Source organism: Oncorhynchus mykiss, chromosome 18 (genome assembly GCF_057628025.1).
Source record: "Oncorhynchus mykiss isolate SJ-2025 chromosome 18, ASM5762802v1, whole genome shotgun sequence".
In the NCBI taxonomy this organism is placed as follows: domain Eukaryota; kingdom Metazoa; phylum Chordata; class Actinopteri; order Salmoniformes; family Salmonidae; genus Oncorhynchus; species Oncorhynchus mykiss.
In genome coordinates, this window is record NC_143039.1 from 61025379 (window position 1) to 61052243 (window position 26865).

Here is a 26865-nt window from a genome sequence, read left to right on the forward strand (position 1 = left end):
GCCGGGTGCCCCGCTCTGGCCGACTGCGATGTCGACTCAAAACTACAGTGACGCAAAAAAGCATGTGGAGTGATGCGTAGGATTCTGTGTTTTCACATGCAAAAGTGATTGGTTTTTGACAAAAACGGCTTTATCTGCCTTCCCAAGGAAAACTAGTTTGAAAATTCAAAAATGTATTTTATGGAAAAGAGATCTTGTATGTTTCTGGACAATGCACAATGATGCCCTGTTGACAACATGACCAAGCCAGATTTTGAGAAGGGCATTCCTCTCTGCTTTCGCCGATGGTGACGGGCAATTTCCCGGTTCAGCCCTGGCCAGCCCCAGCCAGCGTAATAACTCCTTCCGTGTTTCATTGGGGAAATCCATTTAGAAAATATTTGACATAACGGACCTAGAATAAAAATGTGGGATAGGTAGGCAAAGGGGAGCAACCTTCACTGGGGATGGGAACGGGGACGACATGTCCCCCACATTATGAAATTGCATTTTTGTCCCCCACATTATGACATTGCATTTTTGTCCCCCACATTATGAAATTGCATTTTTGTCCCCCACAGGTTTATCATTGGAATGGGATACAAAACGAGGCAATGGTGTGCTTTAGGACCATGCGGACCTCTCCGAGCGGGCGGATGTTTAGAGTATAACACAACTGGAGAAAAAAAACAATATATATATTTGCCCCCACTTCTAAAACCAAAGTTGCACCCGTGGTCATAGGTATACTGTATGTGCATCTCTCAGATTTGACAATTGATTGAAAACTCCCACTATTAATCATTATGAAATAGATTAGTTCAACTGTAAACGCCAACTGTAGATAGTAACTCTAAACAGCAATTCTAATAACTACTTTTGAGGAGATCTTGTGAAATAAAATCCCTAGAACCTGTCAAACACTGAGGGGATTCGATTAAGCTGGGTGCCCAGGTAAACAAAGTCGGCTCAAAACAAAAGTGACGTAACTAAGTACGTGTGGAGTAATGAGTATGATTATGTGTGAGTATGTGTTTTCACATGTAAATGTGATATTGCTTTTGATACAATACAATATTACTATACTTCCCATTCAAAACTAGTTTGAAAATTCAAACATATTTTATGGAGAAGAGATGTATATTTCTAGACCACGCACTATGCTGCCTTGTTGAACACTTCCAAGCAGCACAGATTTTTGCTTGTTTTGAGAAGGGCACTCCTCCCCCACCGCTTTTGACCGGTCATGTAACGGGCCATAGACTGGTGCTCTGTGGCAAAACAAAACTACCTCATGAAGCTGGTTGCGAGAATGCCAGGAGTGTGCAAAGCTGTCATCAAGTCAAAGGGTGGCTGCTTTGAAGAACCTCACATATAAAATACATTTTGATTTGTTTAACACTTTTTTAGTTACCACATGATTCCATATTTGTTATTTCATAGTTTTGATGTTTACAGTATTATTCCACAATGTAGAAAATAGTAAAAATAAAGAAAAACCCTTGAATAAGTAAGTATGTCCAAACTTTGGACTGGTACTGCGTAATGCATCAGTAAAGTAGATACAGTCTCTTGGTCAGGGCCAGTTATAGCCTTCTGGGGGCCATAAGCAAAATTTGGTGCCCCCCCCACCTCTCAGCTAAACATTTTAGTGGCCACCCTCTTGACAGTGGAGATATATTTTTTAAGTACATTTCCTTTTAAAGCACGTTTTCTGCGATTCTACACATTTTGTCATGGAGCGGAGAAAAAACGTAATTTTATAACACATTTCCTGCAGTTCTACCCATTTTGCATGTTTGTTTTAAAGATGCACTATTCGAATCGTTCGCCTAATTTCAGTTTATGTGACATAACAAGCAAGTATAGTGTAGAGAATCATTGTACCAACTGAACTGCTGTGAAATATATTTTCCATAACCAAAAATATAGTATTTTCAACTGTTTGAAGCTGGTGTACAAAACCAAAAGATGTATAAACAAAAATAGCACACATTGAACATATCTACCACTTCTTAGACTTGCTTTCAATGTGAATGACAGATCTATAACACATTTATTTCTATGTGAATTTGGTCAGGTTCACCCAAAAAGTTACACATTGTAGCTTTACAGCTAATTTCCTGCAATTCTACACATGTAAGGACTTATGCAATGTCAATATAGTATCTGAGTGAGAATGACTAACAAAATCAATGTGGGCCCCATGAAGGCCAGGTCGATATTTGATAGCTGGCTAGACTAACTACCAATCTAAAAAGTATTAGCTGACATGGCTAAATGAGTGACTGCCATTGACTGTAATTACCAGAGAAAAACTGCTGATGCACAACCACATTTATTGTATTCTTAAGTGTATTCTACTATCCTTACTCTCAATAGTAGGTTTGAGGCCCGACTGAGTTCCCTAGTGGCTGGGGGCCCTAAGTGACCTCATGTCACTTATGCCTGCTCAGGGTGGTTGATTGACATGCAGTCTGTCCCTATAATGACTGTTATTAATAGCTTGTGCTGTCACTGGATAGGCTACCTCTGACCTTTTGCCTAAAGTGTCTCCCCGACCTGGGGACATTCCTTATCAAATGTATATCAGTGAAGAATGTGGCTCAGATATGAGATACCCAGGAGCTATCGGATTAAAATCTATAGATGCAAGGACGCCACCCAGCATCGACAGAAGTCATGACATAGCACTGGCTACAAATCAGCTGCCAAGGGGAGGGTATTTTGGTGCTTTCAAGACAACTGGGAACTCTGGAAAAAAACAAGGTCAAATCATGACATCAGTGATCTTCAGGTCGGAGCTCCAGAAAGATGCCTGAGTTTTCGATTTAGAATTCCGAGTTGGATGACCGTTCAAAACTATTTTCCCTAGTCGGAACAATTTTTCCCCCTTAGATCCCAGTTGTTTTGAATGCATCATTCGTGTTGTGTGTCAGTGAGAGATGCCCTACAGCTATGCTAAGCCCTGCAGCCATATTAGGCTAGACTGCTGCTAAGCTGGTGAGTGTGAATGTTTTTACAAATCTACATCTCCTAAACCGTGTTAAGCTGCTAACAGCAGCTCCTGCTAACTCTAGCTGGAGTGTGTGGTTGCAGAGAGAGGAAAATAGTGAGGGAGAAAAGGGAGACAAAGTGGGAGGATGCAAGGGACTCTGAAGGAGAGTGAGAGATCACTGAAGAGCAACACGTGCCACACACCACACAGTGGTCAGTTAGTTATCATTTTATTATTAGTGTTATACTGATCGGAGTTCAGCGTCTCCAAAGGAATAGTTTGATAAGCATGATGCAAGAAACACCACAGAGTAGGGGTCTCCAACTCTGCTCTTGGAGAGCTACCCTCCTGTGCAGGATTTTTCTCCAGCCCTGCTCTAACACACCTGGTTCAGCTGCTCCTCATCGAGACCTTGATTGGCTAAATTGGGTGTATTAGAACAGAGCAGGGTTTAAGCAAAAGCCAGTAGTTCTCCAGGAAGAGGGTTGGCCACACATGGTTCTAGAGTCTAAAACCCACCCCTGGCTCTAAAATCTTTAGATTTCTCTGGTTCTAGAGTCTTGAGTTCTTTTCAGTCTAAAATGACCATGACATTCTGTTTGATCTTTATCTTTTGTTAAAGAAAAATATGAAAATAGAGTTGACAGACATTTAGGCACACTATAGACACGTACTGTACACAGATATGCACACGGTTCATTATCATAGATTCATAATGTACTAGGAGATCCCAGTTTTTCACAGCAACGTTTCATCAAAATCTACATGAGGCCGTGTTGTCTCATTGTGTTCACCCATTAGATTCTGTTCCCATTCATTTCATGATTTATACAACACAGGATCATGTTGATGTGAGGTAAACGCTATGAAAACCTGTCCCCAAGGGATTAAAAAACATCAACAGCCAAGCCATCTTGAACAGGAGGAGTGTGGAGGCTTTTAAGGTGAAGTCCTATGGGGTTCCCCTGGTCAACTCTCCAGTCCAGGGACAAATATCCACCTCCCTTTAAAAAGGTGTCACAGCTTAGAGTTAATGTCCTCACGCTGTCAATCACAGTCAAGAGCTGCTCATTGCCAGCCAATCACAGCAGACGAGGGACAGTTCCATCCAATGGCAGCAGTGGAATGGAGCTCTGTTCGGCCAATGGAAGAACTCGGGTAGTAAGTGCTCTTCAGCAGTGATTCTATTGGTTCACAGGAACACAGTATTCCTGCAATTCGATTGGTCAGATGACAAAGTCTCTCCTGTTATCGGTTCATCTAACAGGATGTCATTTTTGTTTACGCTCCAAACAGGCTCAAATGGATAATAAGCCCCTCTCCTATATTGCTAGACCAATGAGCTAGCTTTCTATCCAGAGGCTTTAGCTCGATCACTCCTCTTTCCTGCTACTGACACATCAGCACGGAAACCACAGATTCATCAGGAGTGAGAAACCCCCCCCCAAAAAACAGACTTATAAAACAAGTCTAAATACATTTTTTTTTTTTTTAACATCGGAATGTAGGTTGTTGGGTTGGGGTTAGAATACTTTTTTTCTTTGGGGAAGGGGGAGAATTCTTTCACCTTTTCTACAATTTTTCAAAACATTTTAGTTTACATTTTATACAATATACAGTTATTCAAATACACATGCATTAAAGAAAAATATTGCACAAAATGAATGACAATAAAAGTGTGATTAAGTAGGGATATCAGTGGGTTTTCTCTTGGTAACGTAGTGCTGCGAGTGTGTGTGTGTGTGTGTGAGTGAGAGAGCGTTACTATAGCATGGTCTCTTGGTCTGTATTAAGGCTGCTTCACTAAAGCTCACACTGGCACAGTGTCTGACTGGGGAGGGCTGCATCTTACTGCTACACACTCAAACACACAGAAACACACAAAAACCTCTGAAAGACCTAACACAGACAGACAGGACCCACAGAGTACATTCTAATAGGCATACCTGTGTATGCGTAGATACCCGACAGAGTCACCTCCACAGACGGCAACATTCACACGGTCTGGCCTGTTTCATTTCATTCTGGCTCCGTCCAAAATGGCACCATATTCCTAATATAAAAGTGGACTACTATTAGGATCCGTCTGTCCAAAAGCAGTGCACTAGAATGGGGTGCCATTTCAAATTTACCCTGGTCTCAGCTCTAGAGAAAGCAGGTGAGCTGTGCATTCTGGTTTCTTCTTCTTTCACATGATTAACAATAGGAAGCACAGTGAGTAGACTAGAGCTGTCTCTATCATGCCTGTCGAGACACAGACACACAAACAGCTAGGGCTTTGGTTGTCATGGCTACTGACCGGTGCATTAAAAATGGGAAATGGCCTTTAGGCCAAACCCTGCCTCCCTGTGTGAAAGGATTATGGCAGGCATGGATGTCACATTGTGCAAAAAAACCCCACAAAATAACAAAAACGTGAAAAAACGCCTTGCAGAACCGGATGTGGTTGACACTGCAGGCCCATTCTCTGTCTCTATTTCCTCATCTGTCTTCTGCTGTTTAAAAGATTACAGTACAAGTCAGACCCATATATATATATATATATATATATATATATATACACACACACACACCCGTAGAAAAAGAATCTATTCATTCTATTTCTATGTACAGGTACAGTATATACACAACATATGCCATTCAACCTATGTGGGTCGTTCTACGCAATGAGTCCCTTTTGCATCCCTTTGATATTTGTAGTAGAAATTGTGCGGCAATATTGATTTTTAAAGCTGCAATATCTTACTTTTTGGGCGACCCAACCAAATTCACACAGAAATATGAGTTATAGATCTGTCACTCATTGAAAGCAAGTCTTAGAAGCAGTATATATGTTCCATGTGGGTTATTTCTATGCTTCACGGTCTTAAGTTTCATTTAGCAACTTTTACATTCGTTTTTTTTTGTACACCAGCGTCAAACAGCTGAAAATACAATATTTTGGGTTATCGAAAAGCTATTTCACGGCGGTTTACATAGTACAATGATTCTCTTCCCTGTACTTGCTTGTTTCGTCACAAACTGAAATTAGGCGAACTATTAGAATTTGCGCAACCAGGAAATGGCAGATCAATTTCTGCATAGTGCATCTTTAAAAGCCTGTTATATTAAATGAAGTGACCACATGGACAATTCAATACATTTGATTTTGAATATGAATAGACTTACTAAAGTGCCACAATTCTGCATTTTGCCATGTCCCTCCGTGCACTCTCTGTGACTTCTAGGAAGATGTTAACCCCAACATTTCTCCATGTTTTCACCATCACTGTGAAGCCTAAGTTATATTGTTGCTTTGACAATGTAATTTGTGAAGAGTATTTATTTAATGTGATTCATTCAGGTAAACCCTGTCAAATGAACTAGCCTATTCTTTTTTTTTAATTCAAGAGAAAAATTGAACATTTAACAGTAAAATTATAATGTAAAAGCAGATGAGCTGGTTATACTCTTTTTTGCCATTTTGTCTCGTTTTGTGGTGGAAAACTGAGTGGGTTGAGCATAACATGTCAACCCTGTTACCCATAGATAGAAAGGCTAAAAATGTTTTAAGAATGAATTGTTTTTTGTGAAGCTGGCATTCAATTGCCCCTCCCTGTTGCACACAAGAGCCTTCCATTCCCCCGGTCACAAGGGATTTATGGCTGATTGAAGGTTAAATCGTCAACCCTGTTACGGTCAACCCTGTTAATTTATCTGGCACTTACATTTAGCATCTTTGTTTCTTCATTTTAGTCATTTAGCAGACACCCTTATCCAGAGCGACTTACAGGAACAATGATGGTTAATTGCCCTTAAAAGGCACCGACAGATTTTTCACCTAGTCGGCTCGGGGATTCCAACCAGTGACCTTTCGGTTACTTGCCCAATGCTCTTAACCGCTAGGCTACCTGCCGCCCAGTTATTCTTTTCTTTAACCTCTTGAGATGGGAAACTATGCTTTTTATTAGGTTGAAAATATGCTCTTCATTAAATCTACATTTCTTTCCCATCAAATTACTCTAACCCAGCGTTTCCAGAACTTGGTTCTCGGGACCTTAAGGGGTGCATGTTTTGGTTTTTGCCCTAGCAATACAAAGATGATTAATAAACTCATCATCAAGCTTTGATTACTTGAAATCAGCTGTGTAGTGCTAGGGCAAAAAAAACTCATTGTGAACCCAGGACCGAGTTTGGGAAACACTACCCAAAAGGGGCTCATTACATGGAACGACCCATGTATTTCTCTGTACATAGCTCTGCTCTCTGGTATCAGTAACGGAGATCAGCTGCTTTGTATATCAGAGCAGCTGTCAGTCTGACCACACATCTACAATAAAATAGTTTAGTAGGAAGTAAAAAGTACAAAAATAAAATAAAACACAAATGCGGTCTCTAAACTGTGCACAGGAGGGTGTGTGTGTGAGTGAGTAGAGGAGAGTGTGAGAGGCATGTAGGGGAGAGGAGGGAAGAGTTAAGTGCTCGGATGGCCCAAAAAGCACCTCTTGACATAGAAAGAAGGACACGCACACCTCTTCTCACCAGCACACATACACACCCTCCCCACTACTCCCCTCCTCCCTCTGTTCTCTCACGGCGTGTGAGCGAGTGTGTGTCACCAAGTACCCTGCCCAATCCCAGTCTCCTGTCACCTCTTCAGGGAGGTGCTCTTGAGTTTCTGTGTATATCTGGCCGTGCGCGGCGAACGGGAATGCAGTTTGACAAACAGCTCTGGGAACTTGTACTGAGGGAACATGGTCTCCAGGAATCCTTCTAGGAGCACGTAGACCAGCCGACGATTCATTGGTCCGTGTTGGAACATGTCAAACACACGAAGGATGCCTTTACGAGTCGTATCCGCCCCTATGATGTGCTTCAACTCATCTAGAGGAGGATAGAGTGAGAAATGATGTATTAATAGTGAACAAATGTGTTCAGTCTGTGTGTGTGTGTGCGTGCATTACCTGGCATGATTCCCAATAGGTTGGTCTTGGCAGCGACCCGTGTCCTCATGCGGATGTTCTTGTCCCGGCGGGGTGGAGACTCTGCTAGGATTCCGTTGGGCCAGTATGAATCCCTGCACAGGGACGGGACCACAGAGAGTTACCTTCTAACCAATCACACACAGCAATCTAATAGTGTGTGTGTGTGTGTGTCTGTGTCTGTCACCTGAACTTCTTGACGTAGTCTGCCACCTGTTCTGGAGCTGTCATGAAGTCCACATGATCAACGATCTTCCTGCAGAGACCAGAGGGGCAGACAATACAGTCAGATCTCTGTATGTGGCACTGGTGAGTGTGTGTGTGTGTGTGTGTACAGTACCTGTTGATAGTGTCTCCATATGTGGCTCTGATGAGTTGCTGCAGAAGGTTCTTGATGTTCCTGCGAAGCCACTGGTTCCTCTCCTTCAGGTCAAACACCTCATCCATCAGCAGCAGCATCACACGCAGGGGGATGTTATCATCCACCTGGAAAACACACACCTCCCAAAGTAAACGTTATACCACTATATTGCTTTCACTAATTGGACATGTTCCAGAGGAGAGGGCCTATAAACTGGTGGGACCGTGTGCTAGTCGGGGTGTTGTACTCACGTTGTCGTCCAGCTGGGCTGAGACTCGGCAGTGCTCTGGGTCAACGTTAGACTTGGGGAGCAGTGGAGGCACCTGGACATCAGACAGTAGAGTATAGTCAGCGTCTGGTTGATGTATAGTCTGAGTATAATTAATACATGGTCAGTCTGGTTGGACTTAAGGTTAGAGAGTGTAGCAAGACTGTTGAACATGGACTGTTTGATGTTGCCCCAGTTTCTCAGACATGCGTCCAATGTTGGTTATATAAGGTTGTAGTATAGGTAGTAGGCCTGTGAACGTTTAAATGTTTTATTGGGATCCTTAACGAAAAGAAAAACCCTTACATAGACGCAGAAACTAAACAGCATAGTGGGTCAATTTCCGTAACAACTAAGATCGTTGAAGCGCGAGGCTCAAATTCTCCGCTGTTTTGGTAGAGAAAGACGAGCGACAGCAGCGAAGCCCTGTAGGGCAATACTGTGAGAAGGTAAATGAGAAGGAAATGTAAACTTTGTAAGGTGGATTTGAGGGACAGTAATTGTAGTACAGCTGCAATGCTTAACCATCTGAAAGGGACACACCGCGAGACCTAAATTGTTGCTGGCATCGCGTGGAATTATGTGCATTTTCTTATCGTTTTAAACGGAAAACCAATATGATTTTTTCAGTTTAAACGTTAAGTAATGTTTTCCATTTGTCACATCCCTAATAGGTCGAGTCCTTACCTTGAACATGGACTGTTTGATGTCCTGGCCCAGTTTCTCTGACATGCGTCCCATGTTATCAGCAGCAGTGTTCATCCCTTCAGCCAGACTATCTGGTAGTCTCTTCACTGCGTTGGACACGTTACGCATCGAGCTACGCAGTGGGTTCACAAACGTATCCATCTGTTGAGACATGTGGCTCAGTTGGTAAAGAATGACGCTTGCAACGCCAGGGTTGTGGGTTCGATTCCCATGGGGGACCAGTATGAAAATGTATTCACCCACTACTGTATAAAAGCATCTGCTAAATAATGTAAATGAGACACACACAGACAAACACGCGACAGGTGAGTGTAGTGAGCGATTCCGTAGCGAAGCCACTTGAGTATGTACAGCTGGGCAACGTGAGTTTTTTACATGTAAAAAAATATATAATTTAGCAGACACTCTTACCCAGAGCAAGAGTGTCTGCTTACAGGAGCAATTAGGGTTCAGTCCCTTGCTCAAGGACACGTCGAAAGAATTTTCAACTAGTCGGATCGGGGCCTCGAACCAGCGACCTTTCGGTTTCTGGCCCAAAGTTCTTAACCGCTAGGCTATCTGCCATGTGTGTGTGTGTGTGTGTGTGTGTGTACCTTGCGTGCGAAGTCTCCCTTGCCCTTGCTGTATTGCTTATTCTCCAGGAAGTCATAGACATAGTGAACCAGAGTAGGATAGGCCTTCATCATCTCTGGATTCAGCAGCAGCTAACACACACAGAGAGAGAAGAGAGGAATGGGCATAGCCACGTAAAACAGGTAAACTAAAGATATAACAACTACACACACAGAGAGAGAAGAGAGGAATGGGCATAGCCATGTAAAACAGGTATACTAAAGATATAACAACTACACACACAGAGAGAGAAGAGAGGAATGGGCATAGCCACGTAACAGGTATACTAAAGATATAACAACTACACACACACAGAGAGAAGAGAGGAATGGGCATAGCCACGTAAAACAGGTAAACTACACACACTCCCACCTGTAGGTATGCGTTGAGATCTTTTTTCCTCTTCTCCAGGAAGTCTCTGTCCATGTTGTTGAATGTCTTCTTCCCTGGCAGCTTCAGGATCGACATCAAGTTCTCAAACTGGAATATATCAAACACACACATACATGCCAGGTTCCCAAAATGGAGGTACAACACACATCCATAGAGATGGGTGGAGGGTGCACTTGGACCAAAGTCTGTTTTTAGCATGGGCAGCACCATTGGGGCTTCCACCATTTTGAAGTAGTCAATTGGGTGGGACTTGCTATGGGTTAAGGCAGGATCACATTTCATTTCATCCAGGTAAGCAAAATTCCTTAAGTGCAGGAGGCAGTAAATCACCAACCTTGGCTTTATACCTGTTCAGACTATACGCACTCCAGCACATTAGGTGGTGTTATGCACCTTTTCAGTTTATTTACAAACTGCCAACGGACTCTTAGAAGTATAACTTTAATACAACTTTAAAATGGAGATGCTGTCACAGACAATGCGATTGCAAGGATGGAAGGTATGGCATCTTTCCATATGTATGTACACACCTTAGAAGTCAGAAGGACTTTGTTATAGGAACACACATATATTTACCTTTACCTGCTCCGTGATCCTCATGTGGAAGTCGTGGAAGTCGGAGTAGCGGCGGTAGGTTTTCCAGGAGTCCTCGCTGCCGTCGTGGTTACGGCGGCACACGGTGATGGCGTAGAGGGCGTAGGTCTTGCCGTGGTCATTACACACCCCTGTAGCACCCAGCAGCCCCAACCCCATACCCAACCCAGCCCCGGGGAGACAAGCATCAGCTACTGATACACAGAGACCAGGGGGAAGAGGAGGCAGGAGAGGGCGAGGAGGAGGAGAGGGAAGGGAGAAAGGATAAAGAGGAAGCGCACAGACAGAGACAGAGAAGGGGAATGAGGACAGATGACAAAAAGTAGCAAAGGAATGAGTGAAGGAAAAAGAGAAGAAATGGTAAAGGTGATGAAATAATGAAAGTGTAAAAAGAAAAGTAGCAGCAACATGAGATGGTAACATGAGTGATACAAGTTGATGGTTAACGTGAGGAGATGAGGTTACAGGTCAAAGGGTGATGGAGAGGGGAGGAGGGGGCTAGTCGGGGGAGTGGTCAGTAGTTCAAAAAGGCACACACACAGTTCTGGCCCTAAAACAAAAGTTACTCGTCGCACCGCTGTAAAATCTTGCCCACCCTGCCCAACCAAAATCAATCGAAAACATTCATCAAATGTCAAAACATGCTTGCTATTGTATCATCCAAGATACATATTCCATGCCATAAATAATGGAACTCACTGGACTGCCGTCTTGTAGTGTTAGGAGACAACACTGCATCTAGGTTTCGTACAGCATCAAGGCATTTTGACAGGGTAACGTTTTTAAGGCCACTACTGTTGTACCCACACATATCTGAATGAAACCACATTAGTAGTCAGTAGACACACATGCAAGTGAGAGAACAATGGTAGTTGGTTAACTTTCAGTAGCACACTAGCTTAAGTCCTCCAACTGCTCTTAAAACACTAGTAAAACTAAATGCATGCTCCCACCAGACAACACACTCATCTGACTGGATATCACAAGTCTGAATTCAAGTGTGTGAGTACCTGTGTCAGAGATGAAGGCGTGTAGCTGTATATTGTCGTCATGGCAGGAATTCGAAAGGTCATCCAGGGACTGTAAACAGTGGAGAGAAACAACCAATAAGAACCAGAGATACTGTTAATCCCTGTACTAACAGCCAATCAACAGCAGCAATACTGCTACTTCGACAGCAGCAAAAGTCAACCATTTCCTAACAGTTGTTAAATGTTATCAACTCTATAGCAGGGTAGCGAACACCACTAGAGGTCCAATAACACCTGTTCTAAAAGACAGTACCGTGACTAGGGCTGGCTGTATTTAATGACTGCACTGAGCGCTGGTGTGTCTCAGGGACTGACGAGGACTTACTAGATTAATGCTTCCTGTTGGAGAACCGTTGAACGATTCTGTAGAGGAAGAGAGAAAGAGAAATAGTTCACAGTTTCTCTTCAAAGTTATGGGGAATGGGTTAGGCCAGAGGTATCAAACTCATTCCATGGAGGGCCGTGTGTCCTGTTAGTTTTGTTATTTATTTTCAATAGGTGTCCAACTAAGACCTAGACAACCAGGTGAGGGGAGTTCCTAACTAATTGCCTTCATTGATAAAAGGGAGAAGCAAAAACCCGCAGACACTCGGCCCTCCTCTCACACCTGGGTTAGGGTTAAGCTATGCTTACAACGCACAGACATAGACAGACCGTACTAACCTCCATCTCCGTCATCTGATCCTCTATAAGACGGTTCTTTGAGCATGTCCAGTTCAGCTAACATCCTGATGTAGAGGGGACTCTGTCTGAACGACGGGTAGTACCTCTCATCACGAAGCATCATGTCATACACCTGCAACACACACACCAGAACACATGGGAATAGTTTATTTGGATCCACAACAAAACATTGAGCACAAAGGTCTCAAATATGCTTGCTAGCTGTTACAGTCTCAGACAGTTGATAACCTTTTCATCAGACTAACAAAAACACACTTTTCTCTGGATCTCGTCGAATATCTCTGGCGTGGGGTCTCCTTCCTTCTGTAGCTTCTCTCTTAGTTTGACTACAGACACCTCATCTACTTGCACCCTGGGGGACGCCTGGAGAGAGAGAGAGAGAGAGAGAGAGAGAGGGGAAGAGGGAGAAAGAAAGAGAGAAAAAGGTGGACAAAAGTTGAAGAAAATGTGTGGGTTTGTGCGCGTGTTGCGAAAGTGTATGTGTATGTCGTGAAAGCGTGTGTGTTACCTTATCAGACAGGTACTGTTCATAGACCCCTAATGCTGCAGCCTTCAGCAGTCCTTGAGTGGAACCTCCCTTCTTTCCATCCTTCTGCCATCCCTCCATCACCTCTAGTTGTTGCTGGGCTGTTACTCTGTAGCCCTCCACTGTCAGCCAGAAGAACAGCTCTGCCTGGGCCCCAGCCGCCTGCATGTAGTCTACAGAAGAGGGTAGAGGTCAAGGGTTAGAGGTAAGGGGTGAGGATGTTCCTATGTAGCCCTCCACTGTCAGGCCCACACATGCCTTCACACACATAGTTTGTTTGCTGTTGTATGTGTTTTTTCCGGTGTCTTCTGTCTGTGTCTGTGTCTTTTCCCCAACCCACGTCCCCACCGGAGACCATTTGACTCTTGGAGGCACTTATTGTAAATAAGAATTTGTTCTTAATTGACTTTCCTGGTTGGACACTGTGTTAACAAACCTCCAAACGAGCTTCAATGCCATACAACACTCCTTCCCTGGCCTCCAACTGCTCTTAAAACACAAGTAAAACTAAGTGCATGCTCTTCAACCGATAGCTGCCCGCACCCGCCTGCCTAGCATCACTACTCTGGACAGTTCTGACTTAGAAAATGTGGACAACTACAAATACCTAGGTGTCTGGTTAGACTGTAAACTCTCCTTCAAGAATCATATTAATTAAGCATCTCCAATCCTAAATTAAATCTAGAATCATATTTCGCAACAAAGCCTCCTTCACTCATGCTGCCAAACATACCCTCGTAAAACTGACAATCCTACCGATCCTTGACTTCGGCGATGTCATTTACAAAATAGCCTCCAACACTATTCAGCAAATTGGACGCAGTCTATCACAGTGCCATCTGTTTTGTCACCAAAGCCCCATATACTACCCACCATTGCGACCTGTATGCTCTCGTTGGCTGTCCCTCGCTACATATTCGTCGCCAAACCAACTGGATCCAGGTCATCTATAAGTCTTTGCTAGGTGAAGCCCTGCCTTATCTCAGCTCACTGATCACCATAACAACACCCACCCGTAGCAGGCGCTACAGCAGGTATATCTCACTGGTCATCCCAAATCCAACACCCATTTGGCTGCCTTTCCTTCCAGTTCTCTGCTGCCAATGACTGGAACGAATTGCAAAAATCACTGAAGCTGGAGTCTTATATCTCCCTCACTAACTTCAAGCGTCGGCTGTCAGAGCAGCCGAGCACTGCAGCTGCACAAAGCCCATCTGTAAATAGCCCATCCAACCAACTACCTACCTCATCCCCATACTTAAAAAAATAAATAATAATAATAATAAATTCTGCTCTTTTGCACACCAGTATTTCTACTTGCACATCCTCATCTGCACATCTGTCACTCCAGTGTTAATGCTAAATTGTAATTACTTTTCCACTATGGCCTATTTATTGCCTTTCCTCCTTCATTTACACACTGTATACAGATTTTCTATTGTGTTATTGACTGTATGTTTGTTTATTCCATGTGTAACCCTGTGTTGTTGTTTTTGTCACACTGCTTTGCTTCATCTTGGCCAGGTCGCAGTTGTAAATGAGAACTTGTTCTCAACAGGCCTACCTTGTTAAATTAAGGTGAAATAAAAAAATGAAAGGTTAAATAAAATATAAAAACAACTTGGCTTGCATGTTGTGTGTGTGCGGTACAGTACAAACCCATAAAGAATTGCAAGGCGATGTTGTGAACAAGGATGTGTTCCAGTGGTATGATGCACAGCTTGTCGAAATTAGCTGCTAGTTTTAGAGTATCCACTTCCTACAGCAGTGATAGAGAGGTGGAGATAAGGAGAGATAGAAAGCGTGAGAACGAGAGAAAGAGGTTTAGTAAGTGTGTTAAACTAATTTTCACTGTTCATCAAACTCTCCATAATACCCCATGTCTGACCTTCCCTGACTGTAGCCTCTGTATCCTGGTCTCACAGACCTTCTTCACAAACAACAGACTGTTGATCTGATTCTTTATAACATTGATATCTGAGAGAGGGAGAGAAAGAGGGAAGGAATGGGATGGAGGGAGATGAGAGGAGAGTGGAATGAGAGATTAATAAATATATTTTTGGGGGATTGTATGTATAAACTCAGCAAAAAAAACATCCTCTTACTGTCAACTGCGTTTATTTCAGTAAACTTAACATGTGTAGATATTTGTATTAACATAACAAGATTCAACAACTGAGACATAAACTGAAGAAGCTCCACAGACTAACAGAAATGGAATAATGTGTCCTTGAACAAAGGAGGGGTCTAAATCAAAAGTAACAGTCAGTATCTGGTGTGGCCACCAGCTGCATTAAGTACTGCAGTGCATATCCTCCTCACGGACTGCAACAGATTTGCCCGTGCCTGCTGTGAGATCTTACACCACTCTTCCACCAAGGCACCTGCAAGTTCCCAGACATTTCTGGGGGACTGGCCCTAGCCCTCACCATCCGTTCCAACAGGTCCCAGACGTGCTCAATGGGATTGAGATCCAGGCTCGTCGCTGGCCATGGCAGAACACTGACATTCCTGTCTTGCAGGAAATCACGCACAGAATGAGCAGTATGGCTGGTGGCATTGTCAAGATGGAGGGTCATGTCAGGATGAGCCTGCAGGAAGGGTACCACATGAGGGAGGAGGATGTCTTCCCTGTAACGCACAGCATTGAGATTGCCTGCAATGACGACAAGCTCAGTCCGATGATGCTGTGACACACCGCCTCAGACCATGATGGACCCTCCACCTCCAAATCGATCCCACTCCAGAGTACAGGCCTCGCTCATTCCTTCAACGATAAACGCGAATCCGACCATCACCCCTGGTGATTAAAAAAACGCGACTCATCAGTAAAGAGCACTTTTTGCCAGTGCTGTCTGGTCCAGCGACGGTGGGTTTGTGCCCAAAGGCAACGTTGTTGCCAATGATGTCTGGTGAGGACCTGTCTTACAACAGGCCTACAAGCCCTCAGTCCAGCCTCTCTCAGCCTATTGCGTACAGTCTGAGCACTGATGGAGGGATTGTGCGTTCCTGGTGTAACTCGGGCAGTTGTTGTTACCATCCTGTACCTGTCCCGCAGGTGTGATGCTCGAATTTACCAATCCTGTGCAGGTGTTGTTACACGTGGTCTACCACTGCGAGGACGATCAGCTGTCCATCCTGTCTCCCTGTAGCGCTGTCTTAGGCATCTCACAGTACAGACATTGCAATTTATTGCCCTGGCCACATCTGCAATCCTCATGCCTCCTTGCAGCATGCCGAAGGCACGTTCACGCAGATGAGCAGAGACCCTTGGCATCTTTCTTTTGGTGTTTTTCAGAGTCAGTACAAAGGCCTCTTCCGTGTCCTAAGTTTTCATAACTGTCCTTAATTACCTACCGTCTGAAAGCTGTTAGTGTCTTAACAACTGTTCCACAGGTGCATGTTCATTAATTGTTTATGGTCCATTGAACAAGCATGGGAAACAGTGTTTAAACCCTTTACAATGAAGATCTGTGAAGTTATTTCGATTTTTATGAATTATCTTTGAAAGACAGGGTCCTGAAAAAGGGACATTTCTTTTTTTGCTGAGTTTACTTTATGGTAAAAGTGTGGCGTCATGCATGTCTGTGTGTGTGTGTGTGTGTACCATCTCCTGCGGTGTCCAGTGATCGTAGGTACTGTAGTTCCTCCAGGGCCTTGTCTTTAACAGCCTCCAGCTCAGACACTTTGTCTGTCAGCTTCAAGATGTTCATAAACGCCTCGTAGTTACAGCTAGAGTCCCGGATCTACATACATACGTTTATATAACATTTATATCAGTTGTATTGATAAAAGTTATTGATCTCTACTAACCTTCTACAACTGGTTGATCAAGTGGTAATATTGATAAAAGATTCCAATAACGATATTGATTATCAACGTGATTACTGATACTGACCATCCAGATAACAAACTGGTTGATGTAATCAGGATCACTCAGCTGGTTGACCAGAGGAAGGAGAACGCCTCGCGCCAGAATCTCCTGGGACATGGACACAATCAAATTACATCACATAAAATATTACTTCATGCCATTTAGTAGACGGCTTTTATCCACTTACATTGATGTGTGCATAGATATTGATGTATGGGTGGCCCCAGCGGGTATCGAACGCACAACCCTTGGTGTTGCAAGCGTCATGCTCTACTGACTCAGCCACTCAGGACCACACATCACACTCAATTTCATGTTGGTGTTTGTGTCACAGTGTGAGCTTGTCTTGTGCATGTCTGCTTTTGTGTGTGTGCGTGTCTGCTTTTGTGTGTGTGTGTGTGTGTGTCACCCTGAGGAAGTATCTCATGTTCTTGTTGTGGAAGTCTCCAGGAGGTAGTAAAAGGTAGAGCAGCACCTCACACAAGTCCCTCAGGAACCCTGACACAGAGACACACACAGAGACATCAGTACCTGAATGTCAACATTATGATGTACACCGAGTATACCGAACATTAGGAACACCTTCCTAATATTGAGTTGCGCGCCCCCCCCCCCCCCTTGCCCTCAGAACAGACTCAATTTGTCAGGTATGGATTCTACAAGGTGTTGAAAATATTCCACAGGGATGCTGGCCCATATTGACTCCAATGCTTCCCACAGCGTGTCAAGTTGGCTGGATGTCCTTTGGGTGGTGGACCATTCATGATACACACGGGAAATGGTTGAGCATGAAAAACAAACCAGTGTGCCTGGCACCTACTACCATACCCCGTTCAAAGGCACTTACATATTTTGTCTTGCTCATTCACCCTCTGAATGGCCCACATACACAATCCATGTCTCAATTGTCTCAAGGCTTTAAAATCCTTATTTAACCCGTCTCCTCATCTACACTGACTGAAGGAGTTAACAGGTAACATCAATAAGTGATAACAGCTTCCACCTGGATTCACCTGGTCACCTGGTCACCTATGTCATGGAAAGAGCAGGTGTTCTTAATGTTTTGTACACTCAGTGTATATACACACACACACAGGCTCAAAGTTGCTTCAACTTCCTTGTTGAGGTGCAGCGTGTGAATCTTCTTCGCTCTAATGGAAAGTGTGTGTGTGTGTCTACCTTCTTCATCCTTCAGGGAGGTGCAGACCACGTCTCTGCAGACGCTCCTCTCCATCTCTACCTCCGCCTCAAAGAATGACTCCACCATCTCCTCCGACAAGTCCCCTAGAAACACATCACCACAAGCGTCACCTTCATCAACACAATTGTCATTACCACAATTAACACCATCAACATCACCACAATCATCATCATCATCATCATGTCAGAGAGAGAGAGCGCCTGTCTGTCGGTGGATGTGTATTCCTACTCTGTTTATTGTCATCCCTGCGCTCCAGTCTGTCCTGGGCCTTTCTGAAGACTCGGAGGTGAGTAGCGAAGTCATCCACCAGTCTGGTGGTGAAATAAGGCTGCCAGTCCACCTCTTTAGACCTGTATAATAAAAACACAGTAGTTATAGAGAAGTAAGGAAGAGCAGGAAATCACCAGTAATATAGCAGTAATAGAATGTTACCGTGTAGAGAACTGGACCAAAGCGTTCTGGACAGTCTGTCTGATTTCCAGCAGGAAAGACTCATCCTCACTCAGAGTGTAATACCAATACTGAATATAATCTCTCAATGCAAACTGGATGACCTGGAGAGGGAGAGAGTGTGAGAAACTGGCCAGTCATTATTGTAGGTGAGAAGTCCATTTTCATTAAACCCACAGTGGCCATACAGAACACAAGAGGGAGATAAACCACATATACACACACACACACACATCTGCAGAGAGACAGTGGGGCTGCTGATCCAGGCAGGTCATGATCTAATTAGGCTACTTAAAGACATGTCCTCACTTTATCTGGCTGCTATAGCAACTAACTAGCCCTTTAGTGGACACATTTCAGTCACAGCTATCGTTCTCTAGGACTAACAGAGGGAATATCTCTTCAACACTGAGACACGTACATAAACATCCACTAAGACAGGCAGAAATTCAAACACACCCCTTTGCTACAGAGACATAAATGTCTGCATTGAGATAGTTGCAGACTAAAACTGGTGACTTGGCTTCAATCACAGTTGTATAGACAGAGCCCAGTAAGCAGAAAGTATCTGTGTCATCAGGCTGTGTGTCAGCACTGTGCTCCCTCTCCGTTTGTTTTCACTTGCCCATCCATCTGTTACTTACCTGTTGCAGAGGCTCGTCTATGTAGTTGGAGCCAGTCAGTCTCCTGTCTATCTTTATAGGCTTCTGCTCCAACCTCATCTCATCCAACGTCTGGGGGGGAGAAAGAGAGGGGGGGAGAGAGAGATAAAGAAAGATATGGAGGGGGAGGGGAGAGAGAGTCATTTGTGTGAGTGTGTGTTGGTGAGTGTGTGCATCCTACCTTCAGTATACCCGTTTGCGTGGCTGGCAGGTAGGAGTGCTCACACTTCTCAAGATGTCTCTCTGAGTTGGTCTTCCCAAACAACAGAGTGACCGCAAAACCACTGGAGGAGAGGAGAGAGGGAGAAGAGTGGAAGGGGGAGGAGGAGGAGGAGAAGAGGAAGAAGACATGTAAACCAGATTCATTAGTAATCTCAGTAAAAACCTATTGAAAGCTGGGATACAACCAAGACAGATAATTTCACATAAACACATCTATAAAGGATTTAACTTCAAACAGGTTTTACACACTTACCCGCCTACAACGCAGCAGATATAGAAGGCCAGGTAGAAGATAGCGAAGGGTCCAAAAGTGATGAGGAACAGCACCACTCCTAGACCCCCCCATCCCCACACAGACAGACTGGCCTGGAGGGGGAGGGAGGGGGTTAACGTATAGCAATCACCCACCTAATTTCACATATTAACTGTGGCAGCCTAATGCACTTCATCTCAGTGCAAGAGGCGTCACTACAGTCCCTGGTTCAAATCCAGGCTATATTACATCCGGCCGTGATTGGGAGTCCCATAGGGCGGCACACAATTAGCCCAGCGTCGTCCAGGTTTGGCCAGGGAAGGCCGTCATTGTAAATAATTTGTTCTTAACTGACTTGCCTAGTTAAATAAAATATAAAACACTACAGAAAGTCAGATCGAGAGAAAGTGAGAGGGAGAGTTTCTCATCCTCAGGTTACCTGTTATTGTCAGAGCAGGAAAAACATAAACTAACTGCTGACCTCACTGCTAACATTGCTAGCTCTCTCACTGCATCCTAACCCGATCTCACACAGCCTACAGCCTAACGCTAGCAAGCTAACTGCTAATGCTAGCACTTGTAATTTGTCAGGGCATAGACTCTACAACAGTGGTTCTTAACCTTGTTGGAGGTACTGAACCCCACCAGTTTCATATGCGCATTCACCGAACCCTTCTTAATTGAAAAAAAAAATCAAATTCAAAACATAGGTATATATTTGACTGGTGCACAAAATGAACCGTGCATCAACATCACTGTGTTCAAAGAACAAAATCATCAAAACATTTTCACACAGATGATCATTTTCACACAAAAACAAAAACATAATAATGAATATTTACTGCAAATCAGTGTGACTTCTGCTGTTGCCTTTCAGAGACCAGTTCAGAAATGCGCGGCTTCACCTTGGCAAGTGCCACTCTCATGTCATTTTCGCAACAAAGTCTGTTCCTTTTCTTCGTTTTTATGTCCAGCATCCTCGAAAAGGATTGCTCGCAAAGATATGTTGTAACAAACGGTATGAAAATCTCCAGAGCTTTCTTAGCAATAACAGGGTACGTTACCATTTGTTGACACCAAAACGTTGAAAGCGTTGTTGTTCTGAAGAGTTGCTGTTGAACCTGGCTCTGCTGAATTTCAATGATTTCATCGAGGTATTCATCATTGACATCTGTTGTCTCAACACTAAACGTGAACGGCTGTCTCACCCATGCTGGATATGACTCTCTTGTAGGGAAGTATCCGTCGAGAGAATTTGCAAGCTCATCTAAGTGCGTGGCAATTGCTTGCTTCAGTTCAGCGGGTACAGAAATGTCTCCGATTCCAGATACATCTTCGATCTTACTTACACAGTCGTCCAGCAGGGGAAAGTTTGCGAAGTTATTGTTCTCTGTTCGTCGTTTCCATAACGGTAGCTTTTTTTGAAAAGCCTTCAGGTTTTCCTCCGCTTCGATGATGTCGACTCCACCGCCCTGCATCTTTTGATTGAGATGATTGAGAGCTGCGAAGATATCGGCCATGTACGCTAAAATGAGAATGAACTCAGAATTTTTGAAGCAATCTGCATGACAATGTTGGTGCTCTTGCAAAAACAGGGCTAATTCCACACGCACGGCAAAAACACGATTCAGCACCTGTCCCCGGGATAACCACCTAACGTTAGAATGGTACAGAAGTACCTCGAATTCAGAGCCCATTTCTTTACACAGCTCACTGAAGATGCGATGCCGCAGAGCACTAGTTCGCACATAGTTCACGCATTCCACTACAATTTTTAATACTTCTGCCAGTTTTGGAGGAAAGGTTTTTGTTGCCAACGCATGCCTGTGCAGAATACAATGCGTAACAATGATGTGTGGTGCATCGGCTTTCACTAGCGCACCAAAACCAGACTTTCTTCCCAGCATGACTGGAGCTCCGTCCGAACAAACTGCAGAAACCATATCCCACAAAAGATTGTTGTCTTTGAAGAAGTCATCCACAAGTTTCTTCACATCGGCTGCCTTAGTTGTTGTTGTAAGAGGCTTACAAAATAAAAATTCTTCCTTTATCACGTCGTCTTTCACATAGCGCACGAATACAGCAAGCTGGCTTAGATTGGAAACGTCTGTGGTCTCGTCGAGTTGAAGGCTGAATTTTGCCGGGCTTGAAATCAGATCTGCAACTACTTGAGCCAAGATGTCTTTGCTCATGTCCTCTATTCTGTCGCTGATGGTGTCATTTGAAAGAGGAATTTGGGATAACTTAACTTCGGCCTCTTTTCCCAGCATGATATTCGCCATCTTCAACGTAGCTGGTTTTATGAGTGTTTCACCAATGATGTGTGGTTTGCCCTGCTTTGCGATCAGGTAAGCAACTTCGTACGATGCTGTGAGGATCGGTTTGTTGATGGTACAAAGCCGAGAACAGGCAGAGTAGCCTTTTCATCGAATCTGGCTCTCTTCACCTTGAATTCAGCGAGCGTTGTGTTCTTGTATTTTCCATCTCCATGCAGCTTAAGGAAGTGTTCTCTTAGTTTTGCCGGTGCTAGACTAGAATTGCTCAACTTGGCATTGCAAATCATGCAGTTAGGACACTGACTCCCATCACGTTCGGTTATACATGTAAATCCATATTGTACATATTCGTCCGACCACTTTCTTTTTTTGCTCGACATAGTAAGTATGAAGGGATTAAAATATTAAGAAAGAAATCACAAGTTGACTACTGAGCGCACCAAATTCCCTGCAGCACAGATAGACCAAGCGATGTAGCGTGATCACCTGCAGCCAATGATGGCCAAGCGGAGCGTGTCATCACGAATCATATTAATCGAATGTGTGTCTTGACCTCCGCCGAACCCCTGAGACTGACTCACCGAACCCCTGGGGTTCGATCGAACCCAGGTTAAGAACCACTGCTCTACAAGGCATCGAAAGCCTTCCACGGGTAGCTGGCCCAGGAAACTGTTTAGTGTGAAAAACCCAGCAGTGTTGCAGTCCTTGACACAATCAAACCGGTGCGCCTGACACCTACTACCACACCCTGTTCAAAGGCACTTAAATATTTTGTCTTGCCTATTCACCCACTGAAATGGCACGCACACACAGGCACACACACACAGGCACACACACACAGGGACAGGCACAGACACAGGCACACACACAGGCACACACACAATCCGTGTCTCAATTGTGTCAAGGCTTAAAAATACTTATTTAACCGGTCTCCTCCCCTTTATCTACACTGATTGAAGTGGATTCAACATGTGACATCAATAAGGGATCATATCTTTCACCTGGATTCACCTGGGCAGTCTATGTCATGAAAAGAGCAGGTGTTGCTAATGTTTTGTACACTTGGTGTATAATGTCTTCTACGGAGAGAAGTTGTGATTCGCCCAGAAGAATGTACCGCCAACTACATCGAGTCACTATCAGTCAATAATTGTAAAGCTGTCCATTATTTAATGTTTTCCTTCTCTAGGTTTGTCCTGTGTAACTGCAAGCTTTACTTTGGGTGCTGAAATCTGTAGTTTTTGACAAAAGTAACATTTTAAGCAACCTCTGTTTGTTAGCAGAGGAGGACCCCATCAAAAATCAGATGTTTTTGATTTGGCAGGGGAAACAGAGAAGGCTATTTATCAAAAACTATGGATTCAAAACTGACAACTCTATAGCAATCAGGACAAGCACAGGTGCACAGTAAGCATTAAAGAATGACATCTTTTATAAGTATTGAGTTACTGCATGTTTGAAGTCGCTAACTTCCTACTTCATTGGAAAACAGTGGATTACGGGGAGCAATTTGACAGACTACTACAGATTTCAGCACCCAAAGAAAAGCTTGCAATTACAGACAAACAGATACAAGGTAAGCATAAAAATAATGGACATTTTTACCAGTACTGGCAGCACACTCTTCTAGGCGCATCACAACTTAAAGGACCAATGCAGTCAAAAAACATGATTTGCCAGCGTTTTTTTATATGTATATTTCCACATAGGTTGGAAGAATACTGTGAAATTGTGACAATTATGATAATGCCCTTTTAGTGTAAGAGCTGTTTGAAAAGTCTGCCTGAAATTTGAGCCTGTTTTGGTGGGATGGAGTTTTGGCTTGCCTTGTGACTAGTTAATAGACCAATAAGAAAGAGTTCCAAATCTCTCTGCCAATAACTGCTAGTTCCCCCTCCCCAATCAGACCACTCCCAGACAGACCTAGCAAAATTCTTGCTTGAGAAATTGCTCTTTGCTAAGAAGCTATTTTGTTACTTTTTGACAATTTTAATTTAAAACAATCACTGTATAGTACTTAATTGTTACCCAGAAATGATTTGATATTGAGATTTTAAAAAACGGCTGCATTGGACCTCTGTAGAAGACATATGTTGGAGTTAAGTCGCTTATCTACCGGTGACCCAGTTTCATGCTTACAAGCTAACTGCTAATGCTATGCTAGCTTTCTCACTGCATCCTTTAGTGTCACACAGCCTAAATGCAGGCTAACACTAGCAAGCTTATGCTAGCAGACTCTGTACGTAACCCAGTCTCCAGCCAACACTGGCACACATCCCACAAGCGAACAAGATACAACGGGTTTATTCATTACCTCAGGTCATTAGCCTACATCTGAGGGATTCTTCAGGCTACTTGAAAGACAGCCAGGCTAACAGCTAAAGCTGGTCCGGAATCTATTTTGCATGAGGATTGTCTACCAGGGTCTAGATCACAGTTCATTTGTTTTGTTTACATTCTTCAGATGTTTGCTGTGAGAGCTAAAGGTTCCAGGAGTGCTAGGTGAAGTGATATGGGTGAGGCAGGTGTGTGTCCACCCACAGGAGTGTGACAGTCACAGAGGGGGCACTCAGGTGGAATGTGGCACTCCAGGTGCAGGAAGGAAAATCGCAATAGGTGAGGTGAGAATGCTACTGTGTGTGTGTGTCACTAGAGGAAGCAGGCACTCCAGATGCAGGAAGGGAGGGAGAATTAGGCCATGGGGAGAATCTCAATTGCATACTCCTAGGATGCTAGGGGTATGCAATTGAGATTTTCCCATAGTTATCACAGACAAGCTACTGAAGGGAAGTGTACTGTTCACACATAGGCCAGGCTCTCCAATCCAGGTGTGCTAGATTAGGGTTGGAATGAAAACCTACAGGACGCAGGGCTCTATAGTGTGACCATTTCACTCGCATATATAAAATATTTTGTTGTGCGACCTGGAATTTCTCTCTTTGACCACCCTTTTCTCCTCAATTTTGTGATATCCAATTGGTAGAGTCCTGTCCCATCGCTGCCACTCCTGTACGGACTCGGGAGAGGCGAAGGTTGAGAGCAATGAGTCCTCAGAAACACAACCCTGCCAAGCCTCACTGCTTCTTAACAACGCCCACCTAACCCGGAAGCCAAGCCACACCAATGTGTCAGAGGAAACACTGTACACCTGGCGACCGTGCAGTGTGCCCGGCCCACCACAGGAGTCGCTAGAGCGCGATGGGACAAGGACATCCCGGCTGAACAAAACTTCCCCTAAACCGGACGACGCTGGGTCAATTGTGTCGCCTCATGGGTCTCCTGGTCGCAGACAGCTGCGACACAGCCCGAGATCGAACCTGCATCTGTAGTGACGGCTCAAGCACTGCAGTGCCTTAGACCTCTGCGCCACTCAGGAGGCCCAGCGACCTGACAATTTTATTTAGGAGCATCAGAGTGCCTAGAAAAATTAAGGATTCTAGCTTTAATATCTAAAAATACTTTTCACTGTGGTCCTACATGTATTTTTTTCAACTTTGGGGCACACATGCTCCTTGTAAAAAAGTTCAGCGTTGAGCCCTGGGACGGTAGGTCTCCAGGAACAGGTTCAGAGAGCTCTGCTATAAAGTATTGTGTGAAAGGAGGACCCCAGGGGAATAAACAAATTGAATGTGATCTGTCCATGATCTGAGTCAGAGCCACCCTGCTGCTGATCCCTCCCACTGTAGAGCCACCCTGCTGCTGATCACTCCCACTGTAGAGCCACCCTGCTGCTGATCACTCTCACTGTAGAGCCACCCTGCTGCTGATCCCTCCCACTGTAGAGCCACCCTGCTGCTGATCCCTCCCACTGTAGAGCCACCCTGCTGCTGATCCCTCCCACTGTAGAGCCACCCTGCTGCTGATCCCTCCCACTGTAGAGCCACCCTGCTGCTGATCCCTCCCACTGTAGAGCCACCCTGCTGCTGATCCCTCCCACTGTAGAGCCACCCTGCTGCTGATCCCTCCCACTGTAGAGCCACCCTGCTGCTGATCCCTCCCACTGTAGAGCCACCCTGCTGCTGATCCCTCTCACTGTAGAGCCACCCTGCTGCTGATCCCTCCCACTGTAGAGCCACCCTGCTGCTGATCCCTCCCACTGTAGAGCCACCCTGCTGCTGATCCCTCCCACTGTAGAGCCACCCTGCTGCTGATCCCTCCCACTGTAGAGCCACCCTGCTGCTGATCCCTCCCACTGTAGAGCCACCCTGCTGCTGATCCCTCTCACTGTAGAGCCACCCTGCTGCTGATCCCTCTTACTGAAGAGCCTGATAGTGATCAGGATAACATTGTGAGCGGTCTATCTATCAGCTCAGGTCATTTACATTAGATAGATAAAGTGGCTGAGGGAAGAGAACCATCAATACAGGAGGAAGGTTTATAAAGAAACTCAGCAAAAAAAGAAACGTCCTCTCACTGTCAACTGCGTTTATTTTCAGCAAACTTAGCATGTGTAAATATTTGTATGAACATGACAAGATTCAACAACAGACGTAAACTGAACAAGTTCCACAGACATGTGACTAACAGAAATTGAATAATGTGTCCCTGAACAAAGGCGGGGGGGGGGGGGGGGGGGGGGGGGTCAAAAGTAACCGTCAATATCTGATGTTGCATTAAGTACTGCAGTGCATCTCCTCATCATGGACTGCACCAGATTTGCCAGTTCATGCTGAGATGTTACCTCACTCTTCCACCAAGGCACCTGCAAGTTCCCGGACATTTCTGGGGCGAATGACCCTAGCCCTCACCCTCTGATCCAACAGGTCCCAGACGTGCTCAATGGGATTGAGATCCGGGCTCGTCGCTGGCCAT

At 44.4% G+C, this 26865-nt stretch overlaps 1 protein-coding gene across 22 annotated transcripts in view; it reads right to left on the reverse strand.

Moving 5' to 3' along the window:
* Positions 1-3190: 3190 nt before the first annotated feature.
* Positions 3191-26865, reverse strand: part of snx13 (sorting nexin 13) — a 31828-nt gene continuing 8153 nt past the window's right edge. For 2 of the 22 annotated variants that reach the window (XM_090209014.1, XM_090209011.1), the window contains exons 2-27: positions 19778-19890; positions 19484-19586; positions 19285-19374; positions 18623-18744; positions 18419-18540; positions 18169-18273; positions 17399-17487; positions 17014-17097; positions 16723-16861; positions 15004-15092; positions 14775-14874; positions 13098-13288; positions 12845-12952; positions 12569-12701; positions 12231-12268; positions 11885-11954; positions 11574-11687; positions 10857-11005; positions 10260-10367; positions 9869-9979; positions 9255-9416; positions 8551-8622; positions 8279-8424; positions 8126-8194; positions 7921-8033; positions 3191-7840 (exon numbers count right to left, since the gene is read on the reverse strand). In XM_090209014.1, the coding sequence (XP_090065140.1) occupies positions 7605-7840; positions 7921-8033; positions 8126-8194; positions 8279-8424; positions 8551-8622; positions 9255-9416; positions 9869-9979; positions 10260-10367; positions 10857-11005; positions 11574-11687; positions 11885-11954; positions 12231-12268; positions 12569-12701; positions 12845-12952; positions 13098-13288; positions 14775-14874; positions 15004-15092; positions 16723-16861; positions 17014-17097; positions 17399-17487; positions 18169-18273; positions 18419-18540; positions 18623-18744; positions 19285-19374; positions 19484-19586; positions 19778-19890 (2976 nt within the window). In that variant the 3' untranslated portion in view covers positions 3191-7604. Of the gene's footprint in view, positions 7841-7920; positions 8034-8125; positions 8440-8550; positions 8623-9254; positions 9417-9868; positions 9980-10259; positions 10368-10856; positions 11069-11573; positions 11688-11884; positions 11955-12230; positions 12269-12568; positions 12702-12844; positions 12953-13097; positions 13289-14774; positions 14875-15003; positions 15093-16722; positions 16862-17013; positions 17098-17398; positions 17488-18168; positions 18274-18418; positions 18541-18622; positions 18745-19284; positions 19375-19483; positions 19587-19777; positions 19891-26865 lie in introns of all 22 variants that reach the window. The other 20 variants (XM_090209027.1, XM_021572472.3, XM_090209025.1 and 17 more) reach the window with 13 other exon arrangements.